The sequence below is a fragment of the Melospiza melodia genome, chromosome 3 (assembly GCF_035770615.1).
Source record: "Melospiza melodia melodia isolate bMelMel2 chromosome 3, bMelMel2.pri, whole genome shotgun sequence".
In the NCBI taxonomy this organism is placed as follows: Eukaryota; Metazoa; Chordata; class Aves; order Passeriformes; family Passerellidae; genus Melospiza; species Melospiza melodia.
This window is the reverse complement of record NC_086196.1, coordinates 44680968-44697098: the sequence shown is the minus strand read 5'-3', so window position 1 is coordinate 44697098 and position 16131 is coordinate 44680968. Positions and strand designations below refer to the sequence as shown.

Here is a 16131-nt window from a genome sequence, read left to right as displayed (position 1 = left end):
GCATTTATCTGTATGTTACAGAAAAGTATCACACACAATGGAGACATCTTGTCATTAAGGAGTAGAATCAGTTTTTATGAGATCTGGTTCTGCTGTGGACTTCTCAGGTGAAGACTACAAAATTCAGCCTTTCTGTGCATTTTATCCTTAGTAAAATGGGAATAAAGATACCTTTGCTATTTTTCTTGCTTATTTTGGGATGTACCATTTTTAACAATGTAAATTTCATTGGAGGCTATAATATTAATGTGCTAGAAACAAAAGAGTTGAAAATCCAGTCAGGATACAGCACTAGATTTTCTCATCTCTCTCCTCCTCTAGGTTTTTAGAGTGTGGGATATACAGACTCTTTCACCACTGCAGGTCTTCTATGAAGCTCACAGGACTCCAGAAGAGATGAATTCCTTTCCCATGGTATTTGACAATGACCATGGCCTGCTTTTCACAGGTATGTTATTGCAGTTGGTGTGCAAGAGCATGCCCCAACTCTTAGAATCCAATTTTCTTTATGATTAAATACAGCTGAAGTTGAGTACAGCAGTAAGGTATATGAGAATATACAGAATACTGGGAGACAAGGGAATTGCACATTAAGGCTGTCTTAAAGTGGGTTATATATTCAATTTCAATACTGATAATGGCATGAAAATATGCAGCATGGGAATTAACAGCAGGAACCATAGGAAATGAGAAAGGCTTCTCTGAAGGCAAGGTGAGCTTCCCACAGCAAAATTAAACTACACAGATTGTTATATAGACTTGTAATTTCTTGAAAGCTGTTAAGTTATGGATCTCCTCCTAACTATTCCTGTGGGACCTGCCTCTTGTATGGAGATGAAAACAGCATCATTCAATCTCTGTGGAGCCCTCCCAAGTATATTCAAACTCCTTATTTATTTCTGTGGCTAAAGACAGCCCTACAACCTGAGGTGTCAACAGACACACTGCCCAACTGATTAGGAATAAAATATTGTGGGAACTCAACCTGGGGTTTCTGGGCTCTGTTTCCTGGCTTTGTAGCCAGGAGTCTGACACTTCTGAGGGACCAGAGCTTTGCATTTGGCACTAAGGATGTTAGCTTTTTATATCTAAGGCAGAGACTCTTGAAATCAGCGCAGTTTGTCTGCCCCAAAGATGCAGCTTTGAAAAGACAGCTTTGAACATGTTCTGAGGCTTTAGAGACCTGACATGTACCAGGAAAATAAGGTAATTGTCTTTGGAGACAGCTTTTTCTGTCCTTGGATTGGGAACAAGGCACAAAGCTTGCAAAGCTTGTCAGATCTGAGAAGACGAATGTGAAACATTTTGTTTTCAGTGACCTGATGGTGTCTACTGAATTTTTTAATCACTAAAGGATACAGATACTGTCTTCATTTCAAATTTATGCTTGTGAGATTTTCAAGGCTTAGCAATGTCGGGAATTTATACCGGTCACTCCTTGACAAAATGAGGTAATTTGCTCTTATAAACAATGGTTCTATAAGTGCCTAAATATTTGTAAAAGTCTGGTCCTAGACTGTGTTAATGATTTCATTAAAAGCCTAAGTCAATGTTTCCTTGCCCCTGAAGAGGGCAAAAGACTGGGCTGTATATGAGTGAATTCATTCTCATTGCTATGTACCTGGCTTCACAGAGGAGATTTTCACTTAGTAATTCACTGACATTCATAAATCACAGCTCCCCTTCATGCTTCATTTGAGTATTGCCATAGCTTTCCTTCTGTGCCCGTTTCTAAGCTGCTGACCTCTGGAGCTGGATTTATGCCAAGGATTAGGCAATTTCCTCCTTTGCTCTGGGCTCACTGCTGCTCCTCTGCTGGTAGATCCACTGGGATATCAGGGCAGGGATACTGGGGCTGCAGTGGGAAACTGCATATGCACTCTGGCTTCAGTGCACTGTACAGACCTTGTCCTTTCTTTTGTCTTATTGTCCCTGTCTGCCTCTGCCTTTGCAACCCCTGATCTGAGAGCACTGGGAGGTGTTTGGAAAACACCATTCAGAACTGCAGTGCTGTATAGGGAAGGTACTGGAAAGACATCATCATTGCCTGCAGATAGAATTGCTTTATCTCTAAGAAAGCAGAAACCAGAATTTATTTGAGAGACAGATCTCCCAGTTAGAATTTTATGTATTTGGGTTCATTCCATTTGATGTCAACGAACTCTGCAACTGGAGGATTTATGGCTTCTACTAATTTGCAGTCAGGATATCAATCTCATCAAAAGTGGGCAGAGGACTGTGTAAGACTGGTAAATACTTGGCTATTGTTTGACTGGTACTTTTTGGGGACAGTGTAAGAATGTTTTCTGCGTCAGAGAACGTGTTCTCAAAAAACCAGACAATATTCTGTATCATCTTCAGAAGAACTCGTGTGAACCCAATGGTTTACTTGAATTCTTTTAATTTCCAGGAAAATTATGCTCAAAATGTATGTATTCTCACTTCCCTCACCTTGTGCAGGTTCAGATGTCGTTGATATTTATCCCCTAGCTAATGTGACACAAGATTCAAAAGAGTTGCCTCAGACACATGAGAAGAGCCTCAATGTTCTGCTTTACAACAGGACTTTTCACCAGATTCTCAGCATTTGCACTGAGTCAATACTAAAGGTGAGTGTAAGTTTTCACCCTTTATACTGAAAAATAGAAGTCTCAGCTTTTGTATTCAGAGTAAGTTATCAGGAAATTTGATAAGTTACTAATATTTTTTATTCAAAGTGTTGTTTTTGTGGCTATTTTTGGGGTCCAAAGAAGTGGTAGTCATGGAGCCCATTTGAGTTCAGAAGATTCAACTTTTCTTTTTAACATAAATACAATAATATATAGTAATTGACAATAATCTACAGTACATTTCTACAATAATCACAAGAGGTACTGAGTACATGTAGTTTTCACCAGCTGTTGGTACATTAGATGGCAAAATCTGTAGGGAGAGGTAGAATCTTTTTATTGGGTCAGTTGGTGATGCATGGCATTTCTGTGGAGAAAGGCTTGTGTAATGGTTTGTTCAGTTTATACTATCTTCAAAGATGTTATTTGTCACTGTAAACCCTGCCTTCCTTACACCACAGTGGCTGCAACACTATTACAATCACAGGATAATTTGGAGCACTTTGTGCTACAGAAAATCAGATTCCAGTACATATGAAATCACTAGCTACTTGACAAATCCAGTTGCATCTGAGCCATCCCATTACAGTGACCAAATTTTGTACTAGTATTTCATTAAAAGGTGTTGCTTAAATTTCCAAAAGGATTCAATAATGATCAGAGATAGTTGTTTCAATGTTTTTGGACCAAATGTTTATGGAAAGCCTCATTTGTATATTCTGCACAGAAACTATAACTCAAACAATTCTTTCTAGTTAAATTTCTTTTCTTTCAAACTGTAAAAACACTTTATATTTAATATCAGTCTATCTGACTTAACAAGGATCTTTATCAGAGAATACATAAAAAATAGAGCCTCCCCCTGCCTGAGAGTGGCTTCCCCAGAGAGAGGGACATTTTCAGGGAAAATACTCTGGTGTTTCAGTAAAAAATTTTGCTATTGGCCATACTTTCTCCTATTACAGTAGAACACATTGTGTGACCACTTTTAGAGGATGTATTAAAAATAACTAATATTATTTTTTTAGGTCTGGGACCTAGAAACAGGATCTCAAATATATCAAATAGAAGATGCACATGGGCTGAATACTGAGGTGACCTGTGCAGCCATTGAAAGAAATGGGGTTTATCTTGCTACTGGGGCATGTGATGGTAAAGCAATTAAATAATTACTACTTTTTTTACCTTTACTACTTTTTATTACCTTTTTTTTAATGGCATATTACATTAGCAGACAAAACTCTTTGCCTTGACTGTCTCAGTGACAGAATTAATTTTGATTGCACAGCTGTCAGTCTGTAGAAGGGCAGAGTGGATCTTGATTGGGTTTTCTTTGATAGGTGGTTCACAGAAACATGATTTTGGGCTGCTTGGGCTCTGGTGCTTTTTTAGCCTATTATTCTTTGAAAGACTGTCTTCAAAGCTCTTGGTCTGAAAAGTTGTTTCCTCGTGATACTTAGGACCTAGATGTATAAATAAATGGCTGCAGATGAAGAATGGTGGTTTTTAAATTTTCTAGTCTCTAAGATCAATTTTACAGTTTTGGAAGTCATTGAACACTAGAAGATTAGATAGATAGATAGATAGATAGATAGATAGATAGATAGATAGATAGATAGATAGATAGATAGATAGATAGATAGATATAGATAGATATAGATGTTTTCTGTATTTTTCATGTCTGTTATTATGGCGTGTGAGTTTTAGGTAATGTGACTACACCTCTCCAATACACAAGTGCACATCGAATTGTGCAGGAAGCTTTAATAATTTTATAATCTGTTAACATGACAGAATAATTCTTCTTACATAAAAATGTTCAAGAAGACACACCTGAATTTCTAAAACATGTGACACTTATGAAAGCTACCTCACATGAAGACAAAATGATGGCCTTTCCCACACAACATATTGGCTAATATTTCTTGTTTCTACCTGGAAACAGAGACTACACCCTTTATGGATCTTAAGACCACTACAGAAGGTGAATGTTGTCAAGTCTTACAAAAGAAAAGTCACATGTAAATAATTGCTTTACTTAAGAAAACTCTGTAGCTCCTTCTCCCCAGTAGCTCTCTGGGGTAAATCCATCAATCAGGTCCCTCTGCTCATTGCTGTCACTCAGAGCCCAAAGTCTTCTGCCAGATAGTCCACACTCTGCTCTCTGATAATGTTATTCAGAAACTGTAAGAAGTAATATAAGCAGAGATCTTTTCTCCTGGGCTGCACAAAAAAATAGACATGGAATAAAAGATGGAAAAATTGAGAGGGTAGTGATGTTTTCTGTTAAGTTTGTTTGGCCCTACAGCTGCTTTGCTAAGAAACACGCAGTTACAATTTTTGAAAGACCAGTGAGCTAGCTCTAGATATCAAATTGGATTTTCTCTTTCTTTCTCTTTTCCCTGTTTGGTCTTATTTAAGATTCTGGATTTGCAGCACAGTTTATTGCTTAAAGTTCATTCCCTTTTCTACATTTTTGTCATCTCTGTGTAGGAACAGTGAAAATCTGGGAGTTTGAAAGCGGACAAGAAGTTAAAGCTTTGCCTTTAACACAAGACAGTGATGAGGAGCATCGTGTGCTGAAGATAGTATATCTGAAGGCTGATGAGGGTCAACATGCAGTTATTGTTTTGGAACAGAGAGGGAAGATAAAAATCATTCAGGTTTTTGAAATATGCTTCCTTTTTCCCCACTAATTTCATTAGGTAGCCCCTCATTTCTGAGGTAAAATAAGACTTTTTTATTAATTAGTAGATAAACTTATAGAAACTGTCAAGGAACAATCTATTTTTTCAATGTAATCAACTTAGCTTTTTGCCCTTCTGTCTAGTGCTAAAATGTTTGTTAGTCCATCACTGGTTTCCAGCATTCTCATAATTTTTTTCCTCGAGTTTGCTTTTTCATTTTTGATTGAGGTTTCAATAGTTACAGATCCTTTGAGGTGGCAGCTTTAAAATATTACTGTTGTTACTACAGATAGTGTTTAGTCTATTTAAAGAACTTCTTAAGATGATATTTTGATGAAAGTATACTTTTTTTTAATTAACAGATTAAGACACTGGATTCTTAGGAGCTGATACCAAGAAACAAGGCAGTAATAAATCAGATTGACTTGCTTGGCTTGATTTTGAGCATCTACTCTGTGTTCCTTTCAGCTAAAACTAACAGGATGCATTTGCAGCTTACAATAATTATGGCTTAACTTCTCAACAAACCTTATATCTGTGGAATTACATTCCTCATATTGGAATTTCTAACTTAGAACAAAATTCTGGAACTTTAAAGCAGCTATGTGCAAGGTAGAAAATGTGGGTTTAGACAGCTGATATATTTGAGAGAAAAAAGAAATATACAGGCTCTCATCTCCGTAAATAATATATTCTTTCAAGCCTGCTAATGAAAAGCTGCTTTATTCAAGGTTTTCTTATCTTATTCTGACTGTTTTGAAATACTCCATCACACTACTTGCTCTGCTCCTCAGTGTTATTACTGAAATTATTTAACAGTCCATTGTGTGTAAATGATGTAAATGTATCCCTTGACAAACAGATTGGTGAGGAGTTGAATCTCCTCCAAGTCTTTATGAAGCTAAGTAGATTAATACTGTTTCACATACTTGCAGAACTACATTTTTCCACAAACATTTCTGTGATAATGAGAAATACAGGTTGTTTTATTATTATTTTTTTAAAGGCTTTAAATATAGTAGTTGGCAAGGTAAATGTGAGTAGCAGCCTAAAACAGTTGATCCTTTGCAGGACTCTACTACAGATCTCTCAATTTTTAGTCCTTTCCTACAGGTATTTCTTGTTTGAATACCTCAATTGCATAAGATTTACTAAAATCTTAATTGTTGCTTCATTCTACAGTTCAAGACATCTATGAAAACAGTAGCAAACCTAAGGAGCTGATTTCAGTAACACTTCTTAAAATGGACAGAAATGTCAATGTTAGAGCAGGAACTAGATACTGGAGGGAATCCGTTATAGTTGGAAAAGTATCAATGCCTCTAGGCACGATGGGGAGGGATCAGAGACTCAGGGCTTTAGCTGAGCTGTAGCTTCTCTTCTCAGACAACTGCAACAGCCATCACTTTTGCTGGATGTTTTGGTAGATATGAAATGGAGAGTAACAATGTTTGTGAAATAAGCACCTAAAACTAAGGAGACAACTTACTTTAAAGAGGTAGTTAAAATAAGTAAAATCAATAGCTTTGAATTCCACAGCTGCACAGCTTCTAATTTATCAGCAGGTAATTTAAGGGGAGCTGGAATATGTCTAGATGAAGCTTCAGTTTGCAGTTTAGGCATATGCTAGTTAATACCTGTAACAGTTTTTGTAATTTGTCAAAGAAAACAAGCTTTTCATCCACACTTACTATAATTATGAATGGAGAAATTCTTTCCTTCCTCTTTCATTAAGTTGGTTATTTTAATAGGGTGACTCAGCTCAAAGAGATCTTTATGTCACATGGATGCTTCCGGAGGTAATACCATTTCCACAAAGGAATCCAGTTGTGTATCTGTCACAGAAGCCTTCCCCCTTAGAAACACAATATTTTTTTCCGGACATTCGGCTTCTTTGTAACACCAGTTCCATGAGAAATGATAAAGAGGTGAGAAACACTTCAAAGTTTCACAACATTTACAGAAGATTAGAAAGTAAAATGTTTACTGTGCTCACAAGTATTTCATGTTTTAGCCGCAGGACAACAACCAAATAATTATTCTTCACTGTGGTCCCTTACAACCTTACATGTTCTATGATTCTGTGATTGCAAACTTTTCAGTATACTGAAATAAATGCGCAGAATAAATCATGTTTCTAAGGGCTATCTCTTCCTAGAAGTCCATTGCATGGTTATCACCATAATTAAGGAGTTTCTCTGGACATAAACTTCACATTCCTGTACAATATAGTAAGTTGAGGGTCTCACATAAACACCTCTAGAAATGACATGTCTTTCCTCCTATAGCTAGGCTGACCTTTAGTAGTAGTGGCACGGTCAGATCAAGCTGAGTGATTCCATTTTCTCCTCTTACTGCTTCAGTAAAATAAAATGGCAAATTTATGTTTCAATTTAACTTGAGTAGTCCACAAGACTTAAGTTCTGTCTTGTAAAATTTCTCTAACTTTGTAACAGGTGTGGATGGTGTTCATGGAAAGGTCATTATATCTCTGTTCAATGACTTCTTCCTTTAACTTGATTAGAATATCTCCACAGATACCGACTCATGATTAATCTTCAGCCCTTACACTTGTTTTTAAATGTTCAAATTGCAACTGTGCTGTAAAAAGCAGGTCAGGTTGGAGGCCCTGTCCTCTGCAGCAGGGAGTCTCCCAATACTTTCACTTCCTGTTTCCTCTGGTGCTTCTACATAGTTTAAATACAATAGTATTAAAATAGCCTCCCATATGCAGTTGTTGTAGACACTGTCAATTTAGACATTTTTTCTATTACCAGTTAAAATATTTCACTGTCTATAGTGTCCTACTCTTACTCCTACTCATTTTTTTCTTTTAATCTTCTTTGTAGACTTTTTTATCTTCTGTGGATATTAAGTGTTTTGATGTTTTACAAGTAGAAGGAGGCAGATCAATAGTTACAGGAAGTGCAAATGGTGAAATAAATTTTTGGGATTTTGAATCTGCCTCTGTGACATGCCTGTAAGTATTACTTTCATGCCTTTTGATCTCCAGTATGTCACACAAACTTTTCAATGGCATACTAGAAATTCCAATATGCCCAAATATAAAGGGTGATTTACAAGCAGGAATTAAAGTAGCAATTTATGTGAGCCCTCCTCCTTCCAACTTCAAATTACTTTGCTAGCTAGTCCTGAGATTGCAGGTAGGAGAAGTGATCAGGAGGGTCACTGGGGAAAGGGATGATGTAACTAAAAATAATGTTTTAATGTAACTTAGCACTGCCACTGAAGGAAGCTCTCACTATGTAAATCACTCTAGTCATGGACTAGAAGCTGCTACTGACATCCTTACTTTGGAAGTTTTGTGTTTGGGAGGACATTTGGAACTAATGCTACTTCAGATGATAATTGCAGATGTTCTACATTATCAGTATCTCAATCACTGTCCATACTTACAAGACTAGAAGTCACATTCAATGAGGAGAAACCTGATGTGATTTTGGAGGTTTGAGAGTAAAGATCTTTCAGAGAAAGTTACAAAGAGTGATCACAGGATGGTTCCAGATATTCTTATCCCCATTAAGCTGCTACATCAGTAAACTGAACAATGGCAATATGTCTAGTTAGACTGAGTGGAGCAGCATAGCAGTATTCCTGTGTTAGTGAAAGAATATGTCTTTTAGGACCATACAAAATCAATATTTAACTATCCTACCCAAGAGTTTCACTTCATCCTTCATGAGCAAAATTGGCAAGTTTGTGAGAAAGCGAGACAAGTTTTCTGTACCATGAAAAATAATCAAAACTTTACTGCAGTTCAGACAGTTCAGAAGTGGCTCTCTCTTTATATTTGCTTCCCCATATATGAGGCAGCCAATTCATATTAATGCATGGAAGACAGGAAGGTGAATGTTAGTAGAGTACTTTACCCAGGATTCACATCACTGTTTGAGTGCCAGGAAAAAGGTACATTGCTTACATTAACTTAGTTAAGTTACTTCACTTTCCTCTTAAATAGTCATCTTCAAGAAAATACTTGGCTGAATGAAATTTTCATCATTCTGTCAGGTACCTGTTTTTCCTGTGACAGGCACATTCTGTATGTCTTGCCCGCTGACATTAAACCATCATAACTGAATAACTGATTCTGAAAAACTGTCTGCAACTTTAGGTGGCATGCATTCTGGGAAATCAAAATTTTAATTTTATTTTAATTACAAGTTAAATGTGAAACATTTTCTGGGAAAATATACAACCTATCTGATACATCCTGTACAAATATCTTTGTTTTCAGGCGTATAACTGCTGAAGACAATGAGGGCTCTGGAGTCAATGCCATATTATTCCTTGTACGTAGTGTTTCCTCTTCCAGGTAACTGTGCATTTTATCTTCCTTGGCACAGTAATTTGGTATTTTGTTGTAGTAAAATGATGCAGTGCTTCTCCAAAATAGATTATTTGAATTACGATTTTATTTGTAATTAATCAATTCAAGTCCATACTGTTAATTAATTTTCCAAGTCTTAAACTTTCATAATGCTTGTCAAAAAATACAATGTTATTTTTTCCACTCAGCTCTCCCGTTTTTCTCTAAACGGTCTCATAAGTCTCAGTTATGTTGAAGAATTCAACAGAAGGTAGCTTTTGCCCAGTATCAGTTTTCCAGTGTACCATAACTTCTTTTATCTCTATTTTGTGGCAGCAGACTTTTTCTTTATTTTAAACCTGATAAAATCCTCCTGCTTTTAGACACTCTCAGCAAAGAGGCATGCACATCAAAGTGTGTAGCCACAAGATTCCTCTTAAAACAAGCTAGAAGCTTCCATAGATTGATAATATTGAATAAAAAGAGAATTTTAGCTAAAAATGCTCATTTTGAAAGAAAGGCATTGCACCTGTACCTCACTTCAGAAACACTTGTCTTCCCATGGATATGCAAAGGCAGTGTTAGCCAAAAGGATTCAGTATGGTTTAAGTATTTATGCAGCTTTAAGTTTTTAGCAATTTGACAGCTTTTTTGCTCTTGTGAACCATAAAGCTGCTTTATGGCCTTATGTTGCTTTAAAATCTTCAAGAAGCTTATGCAACTTGATATCAGTGCTACTTAATTGAACACAAATTCTCTTTTTGACATTATAACTTAATGATTAGTTTAAGAAATCCTAGCTAAATTAAAAAAAGGAGTGATTAAAATTCATAAATAGATTTTTTTATAAATGAAGATAAGCTTTTGCTATTCTTAAACAGGATAATCCTATAATGATTTGGAAAATCATAGTCTTAGGATGTTTTGTATTTACTGGGAAGATACCAGGATAAATTTGTCTGTGGTCATACACACACACACACACACACACACACACACACACACACATACACACATACACACACACACACAAATGTTCAAGCATGATAGCAAATCTGTAAAATCAAACAATGAGAATTGCAAAGTTATGGCCACCTGACCAAATTTAAGTGGACTGCCCCAGCTGTATAGTTTCTAACTATCCCAATTATTCAGATACTCTTGCCAAAAGCAGAGCAGCAGTGACACTAGCATGTTATGTGGCAAGAACCACTTATTAACACAGTCTGAATTTTTCATGACTCAGAAACAAAAACAATGCAGATCACATCCATTTTTTTCATTATTTTCTTCCACAAAACTGCATTATTGAGAGTTTTCATAACACTTTTAAAATAAGTTTTTTTGATTAATTGAAAACTATTTGCAGAGTAAGTACTGTGTAAAATGAAAGGGAAAAAGCCATTGGCAGGCAGTTAATTTTTCCCTTTTGTGCCCTAAGGATGAATACCAATGTTACTTTTCAATTACTATGGATTCCATTAGCTCAAAACTCCTGCCAGGAGAGGCTGGCTGTGTAATATGCAAATATTGCCTAGTTACTTAGAAAAATATATAAAAGCAATAACCCTTAGTCTAATCAGTTTAAGTACTATTTTATTATGCTTTTTACTGCTGGGTGATGTTGATTTCCAGGTATCAAATAGTATTTTCAAGAATATCAGTGATCTTCAATAATTTCTTTCACACAGGAAAAGAATTTCCATGTCCTCTGCTCATTCTGTGAGGAGTGATGCCAGTGCCATTGCAGAGCACAAGGAAAGTTCTTCAGACCTACATGAGGTAGGCATGCTGGTTTGATGGATTTGGTAGCATTCAAAACAAATTTCTGATTTCTTTTGGTTTTGATTTTAAAATATTGCAACTTACTAAAATAACTCCCTAACAACATCCGCAAAACTAAATATCAAGAATATTGAAGAATTTAGAATGATGAATTAGGAATGAGTTATGAAGAAATTAATAATTAAGAATTGTGAATAATTATGAATAATTAACAAAGCTTTTTTAGTTTTGTAAACTGACTGTCACAGTGCATGCATTAAGAATCCTTTGTTAGTCAGCTGGCTCTGTAACACATGGAATAGCTAACTATCAAAGTGTTTGACAGATACTTATCACTAGTAATTCTGACTTTCAAATGGGGGTATACAAAGATTCAGGGGGGAAGGTAAAATAGACAAATCATGAAGTACTTGAATAATATTGAATAATAGCAGAACCACTTCAACATTGCAGCCACGCTTGCTTGGATACATTCTTTCAAATGAAAGTATCACTTTTTTTTCTTTTTTTTTTTTGCCATCACTTTATCAGTGTCTCAATCTGCATATTTTTTATTTTTTTGCTAAGGATAGCATTATGGGTTTTGTGACACTTTTTTGCCTTTCTATGCCAGAAGGACATGCCATGCTTGCAGAGCAATAAAAATTAAGTAGGCAAAAAGAGGAGAATCCTGCTGCCTCTCAGATTCTTACCATCATGTTGTTTCAGCAGAACATGGCACTTGGATAGATTCCCAAGCAAACTCTGACTTAATTGCCATCTACAAACTAAAGTATCCAATACACTGTGCTGTGTCGTCATTGGAATAACAACGGAAAGTGATTTTCAGTCTTTAAAAAAATCCCTGGAAATCACATACATTAAGCCTTACACATAAATGTGTAGGATGAGATTTGTCTTGTCCTCTTTCTGACATACCTCAAACACTCGAGGCCGCAGAGTTTTCCCTGCCTTATTTGACTTGGCAATTTCTGAGGTCAGTATGCTGATTGCTGTCAGCCTTGGAGATCCTCAGAAGCCTGTAGCAAGGTACAAATGAGGATTTCTGAAAATTCTCTTACTGAAAATGCAGACATGAGTAAATATTTATATATGTATAAATGTTTTTTTAAACTTTGTTAATTTTTGCTCAAGGCAGTAACAAGACTATATGCATGTTCTGAATGACATTCTCAAAGAGATCTTGGTTACATTCACAATTGTGACTGATGTTGCTTGTCTTGAGAAATTAGGGCTATTGAGCCAAATTGACATTTAACATGCTCCTTAATTCCCATTAATTTTGGTTTTGATTTGTTCATCTGTTGATTCTCTTCAAAAAAGTGTTTCTTCTTTACACTCAGTGGAAATTGGAGAAATATTTGAATAATCAAACTAAAAAAATAAGTTCTTATAATAATTTCATCCAGTGAACTGTTCTGTAGTTATATCCAAATTCCACTTCCTAATTATCTTATATTTTATTTGTTTCTTTTAGAAAAATGCAGAAACTGATGAAATTAATACTGAAAAAAGTGATGAAATTAATACTGAAAAAAGTGATGAAATTAATACTGAAAAAAATGATGAAATTAATACTGAAATAAAAACAGGTACAGAAAGATGTTTTTCATTCTTTTTGATGTTGATCCATGAGTTCTGCCCAGATTATTATAGAAAATAAGTGTGTCAGTTTGTCTGGCAAACACTGTTTAGAATAATTGGGATATTTTTGGTATGTGGATGATAGATCTCATCATCTTCTTCTCCCTCCTAACTTGCAATTATTTCCCAAAAGCCAGGCCAAGATGCAGGATATGCAAGACTTTAATTGCTTTTTTTCTCCAAATTGACATGATAACACTTTCAGAGTTTGGGAATGTCAACTATACACACTTTTCTTCTACATAAATATTCAAGCAATGAATTATTGAAATAATATAGCAAGAGCCAACTTGAGTCAAGCATCAATAAATGGGCCCACAGACAAAAGCTGTGAAACTAGGTGAAATTTTTGAAAGAAAATTCTTCATTATGGTGTCTGTCCTTAAAAAATCATAATCAAGAGAGAGCCTGAGTTAAAGCTGTGGAAATGAGTTGGTGAATTTGCAAGAAATAAATCCTCTAGATTCTTCTGAATCCCTTAGAAATCCTCTGCTGGAAAGCAGAATTTCCCAATAATAAGAAATTTGATCATCTGCAGTATGGACTTAAGATCAATTTATTTGGGAGGAAAAGCATGCCCTAAAACTAGAATATTCCTAAGCCTTGTTGCCCAGTTAAATAGACGCTCATGCAACGTCTTGTGTCCACTGAATGTCTATGAAGGTCCTGCCAGCATCTCCAGCTCTGGAAAAGTCACAGCAGAAACTCAGAATGGGTCTCTATGATCATCCCCTTGCATCTAGCAAAAGTTTTCAATTGGAGAAATAAGTGTAAAAATCTATGATTCCAGAAGTGTTAAGTGTCATGTCATTATTAAATTTTATTGCTGAATTCATTGTTGTCTCTAGAAGCCTCCTGCAGAGGCTGCACATCTGCCTGGTAGCTGTCCTGATGACCACTGTCCTGATGTCCTGCACTCCTCCTCCACTCTCACTTGTGCTTGCAGTTCCTGTAAAATCTGTAAAATCCTTTAAAATGGCTCTCTTCTAATTAAGTTTCCCCTACATCACTGAGCAATAGTTCTGGCTGGTTTAGATAAGATAATGAAGATCCTTCCCATTTCTTTTCAGTTATCTTTATCTATGCCTCTAATGTTTTTGGAGTAATGCCATCTTGATGATGGGCTTTATTTTCAAATGTAATTATTTTTCTAGTGTTATGTAATTTCTGTGCATTGAAAAGCAATACTAAAACCTTTTGAGAAAATATATGATCATTTGTGTTCCAAAGCAGAAGAAACAACTGCCTGTAAGGACACCCAGGATCCGGAGGTGAATGAACAATTGTTGAAGGCTAAAGCAGGACTATCCCCTCTAATGGCTTCTGCTCATGAAAGTGGCTGTATCCGCCTGTGGAGTAGTCAGGTAGCCAACTGAATGTCTTTGGGAAGGGACTGGAACACTGAGAAGATAATTCCAGTAATCTTTGGAAAATTGCTCCTTAACTAGCAATTGCAGCAGCAGATATTTATTCTATCTTTTGGTTATCAGTTTCTTCCATGGACACAAATTAGTTCTGCTTTAGTAACTGCAGCAGGGCTTAATGGCAAGCAGAAAACAAGGAAACATGACTTCAAGTAATTAAAACAAACTCTAAATGTTTGTGAAAGTCTAGAATTTAATTATTCACCCATAACATTTACCTTCTAAGACAGGATGATAGGCAAGGCAGAGTGTCCTACTGTCAGAAAAGGCTAAATATATCTGGAAAATAATGCCAGTTAGCACTAGTAGGGTAACAAACCAGGAGAGAATAGTGTCCTGGTTTGTTAGAATATAGTCCTAACACAGAACATCTCCAACTGTTATGGGCTTGAAAAGTCCATCATGCAACCAAATGGCAAAGGCTTATTTGTCATATCACCTCAGATCTAGAAGAATTTTCCAGGCATGTTACTCTAAATAAGATACACAAAGTAAATACAGCAAGAAGGGAAAGTACCATGATATTATTGGTTGATTGGTAATATTGCTCTTTGTGACAGACAGTGGTCATAAAAAGTCAGGCTTTAACAGGAATCCCAGCTAAAGCAAGTCATGGGAAGAATTTTTTTCCGTGGGAAGAAAGATGGTGAAGGTAATCTTGCAGATGCTGTATGCAAAAATTATGGTAAATGTATCCAAGTATTGTAGTTGTGAGCTTTGCTGGGTTCTGTTTCCTTCACAGTTGATATATTAGTGTGCTTAGATTCTTACAGCAATCTCCAAATTCATATGCCAGTGGTGTCATCATTGGAATGATTGTCATCATCATTACATGGGTGACAAGATAAGAATCTCCTTGTCAGCAAGACATTCTCCCTCACACCCTCCCAGTCCTGAAGAGGCAGTAATGGAGGAAGTCTGCTGGTGCTAACTTGAAAAATAGAACAAGTTGGTGAAGGAAACATTATGGGCCCATTTGCAGCAAAAAACAGTATTTCAGTAGCAAATTAGGGGCATACTAATGCTCTTCCATAGCAAATGAGGGGTAAGTGGTGAAGTAGGAGTAGGTGCAACTAGACTGACTTGCCTGAAGAATTAAAGAGCTTGTCCTTTCAGTGTACAAGAGACAGCAATCCAGAATAATACACAGCTATTTTTGTCACTTGGTAGATTTAGGAATTTACCTTCTTAGCAGCTTTCTGAATAGATATGAGCTTAGTAATTTTGAATAGATAAAATCAATGGCACTCAAATTCTGATTAATTAATATGTAGGTATTATAAGATAAACATTGTTTGTTTGTTTGTTTGTTTTAGGGAAACTTGATGAAAGAACTTCTGCCATTTGCAGGACGTCCCTCAGGTCCTCTGACAGTACTGTGTACAGACTTCTTCACTAAAATTCTTTTGACAGGCACTAAAGGTGAGTAAACATGTTAGTCATTTTGTTCAGGACAGTCAGTAGGACAAGAAAATATCATGGTGCCAATGTGCCAGAAATGTGGAAATGATGATCCAAGTGCTGCCAGGTTTTCTCCACCAAAGCTATAATTAAATGATTGTAAAAAGTGTTTTATAAAAGGATGGTAGATTAAAGGTTAGTGCTATAGTGTTATCAGTAGAATTGTTTTCATAAAAGACATTAAAATTTTCTTC

At 36.1% G+C, this 16131-nt stretch overlaps 1 protein-coding gene across 1 annotated transcript in view; it reads left to right on the top strand.

Annotated features, from left to right (window-relative positions):
• WDR64 (WD repeat domain 64) overlaps window positions 1–16131 on the top strand; it is a 63326-nt gene that overhangs the window by 38837 nt on the left and 8358 nt on the right. Inside the window, exons 12-22 of the mRNA XM_063153468.1 lie at window positions 322–448; window positions 2461–2609; window positions 3638–3761; window positions 5103–5272; window positions 7048–7224; window positions 8146–8276; window positions 9552–9629; window positions 11315–11405; window positions 12886–13000; window positions 14286–14416; window positions 15793–15898. Of these exons, the coding sequence (XP_063009538.1) occupies window positions 322–448; window positions 2461–2609; window positions 3638–3761; window positions 5103–5272; window positions 7048–7224; window positions 8146–8276; window positions 9552–9629; window positions 11315–11405; window positions 12886–13000; window positions 14286–14416; window positions 15793–15898 (1399 nt within the window). The remainder of the gene's footprint in view (window positions 1–321; window positions 449–2460; window positions 2610–3637; window positions 3762–5102; window positions 5273–7047; window positions 7225–8145; window positions 8277–9551; window positions 9630–11314; window positions 11406–12885; window positions 13001–14285; window positions 14417–15792; window positions 15899–16131) is intronic.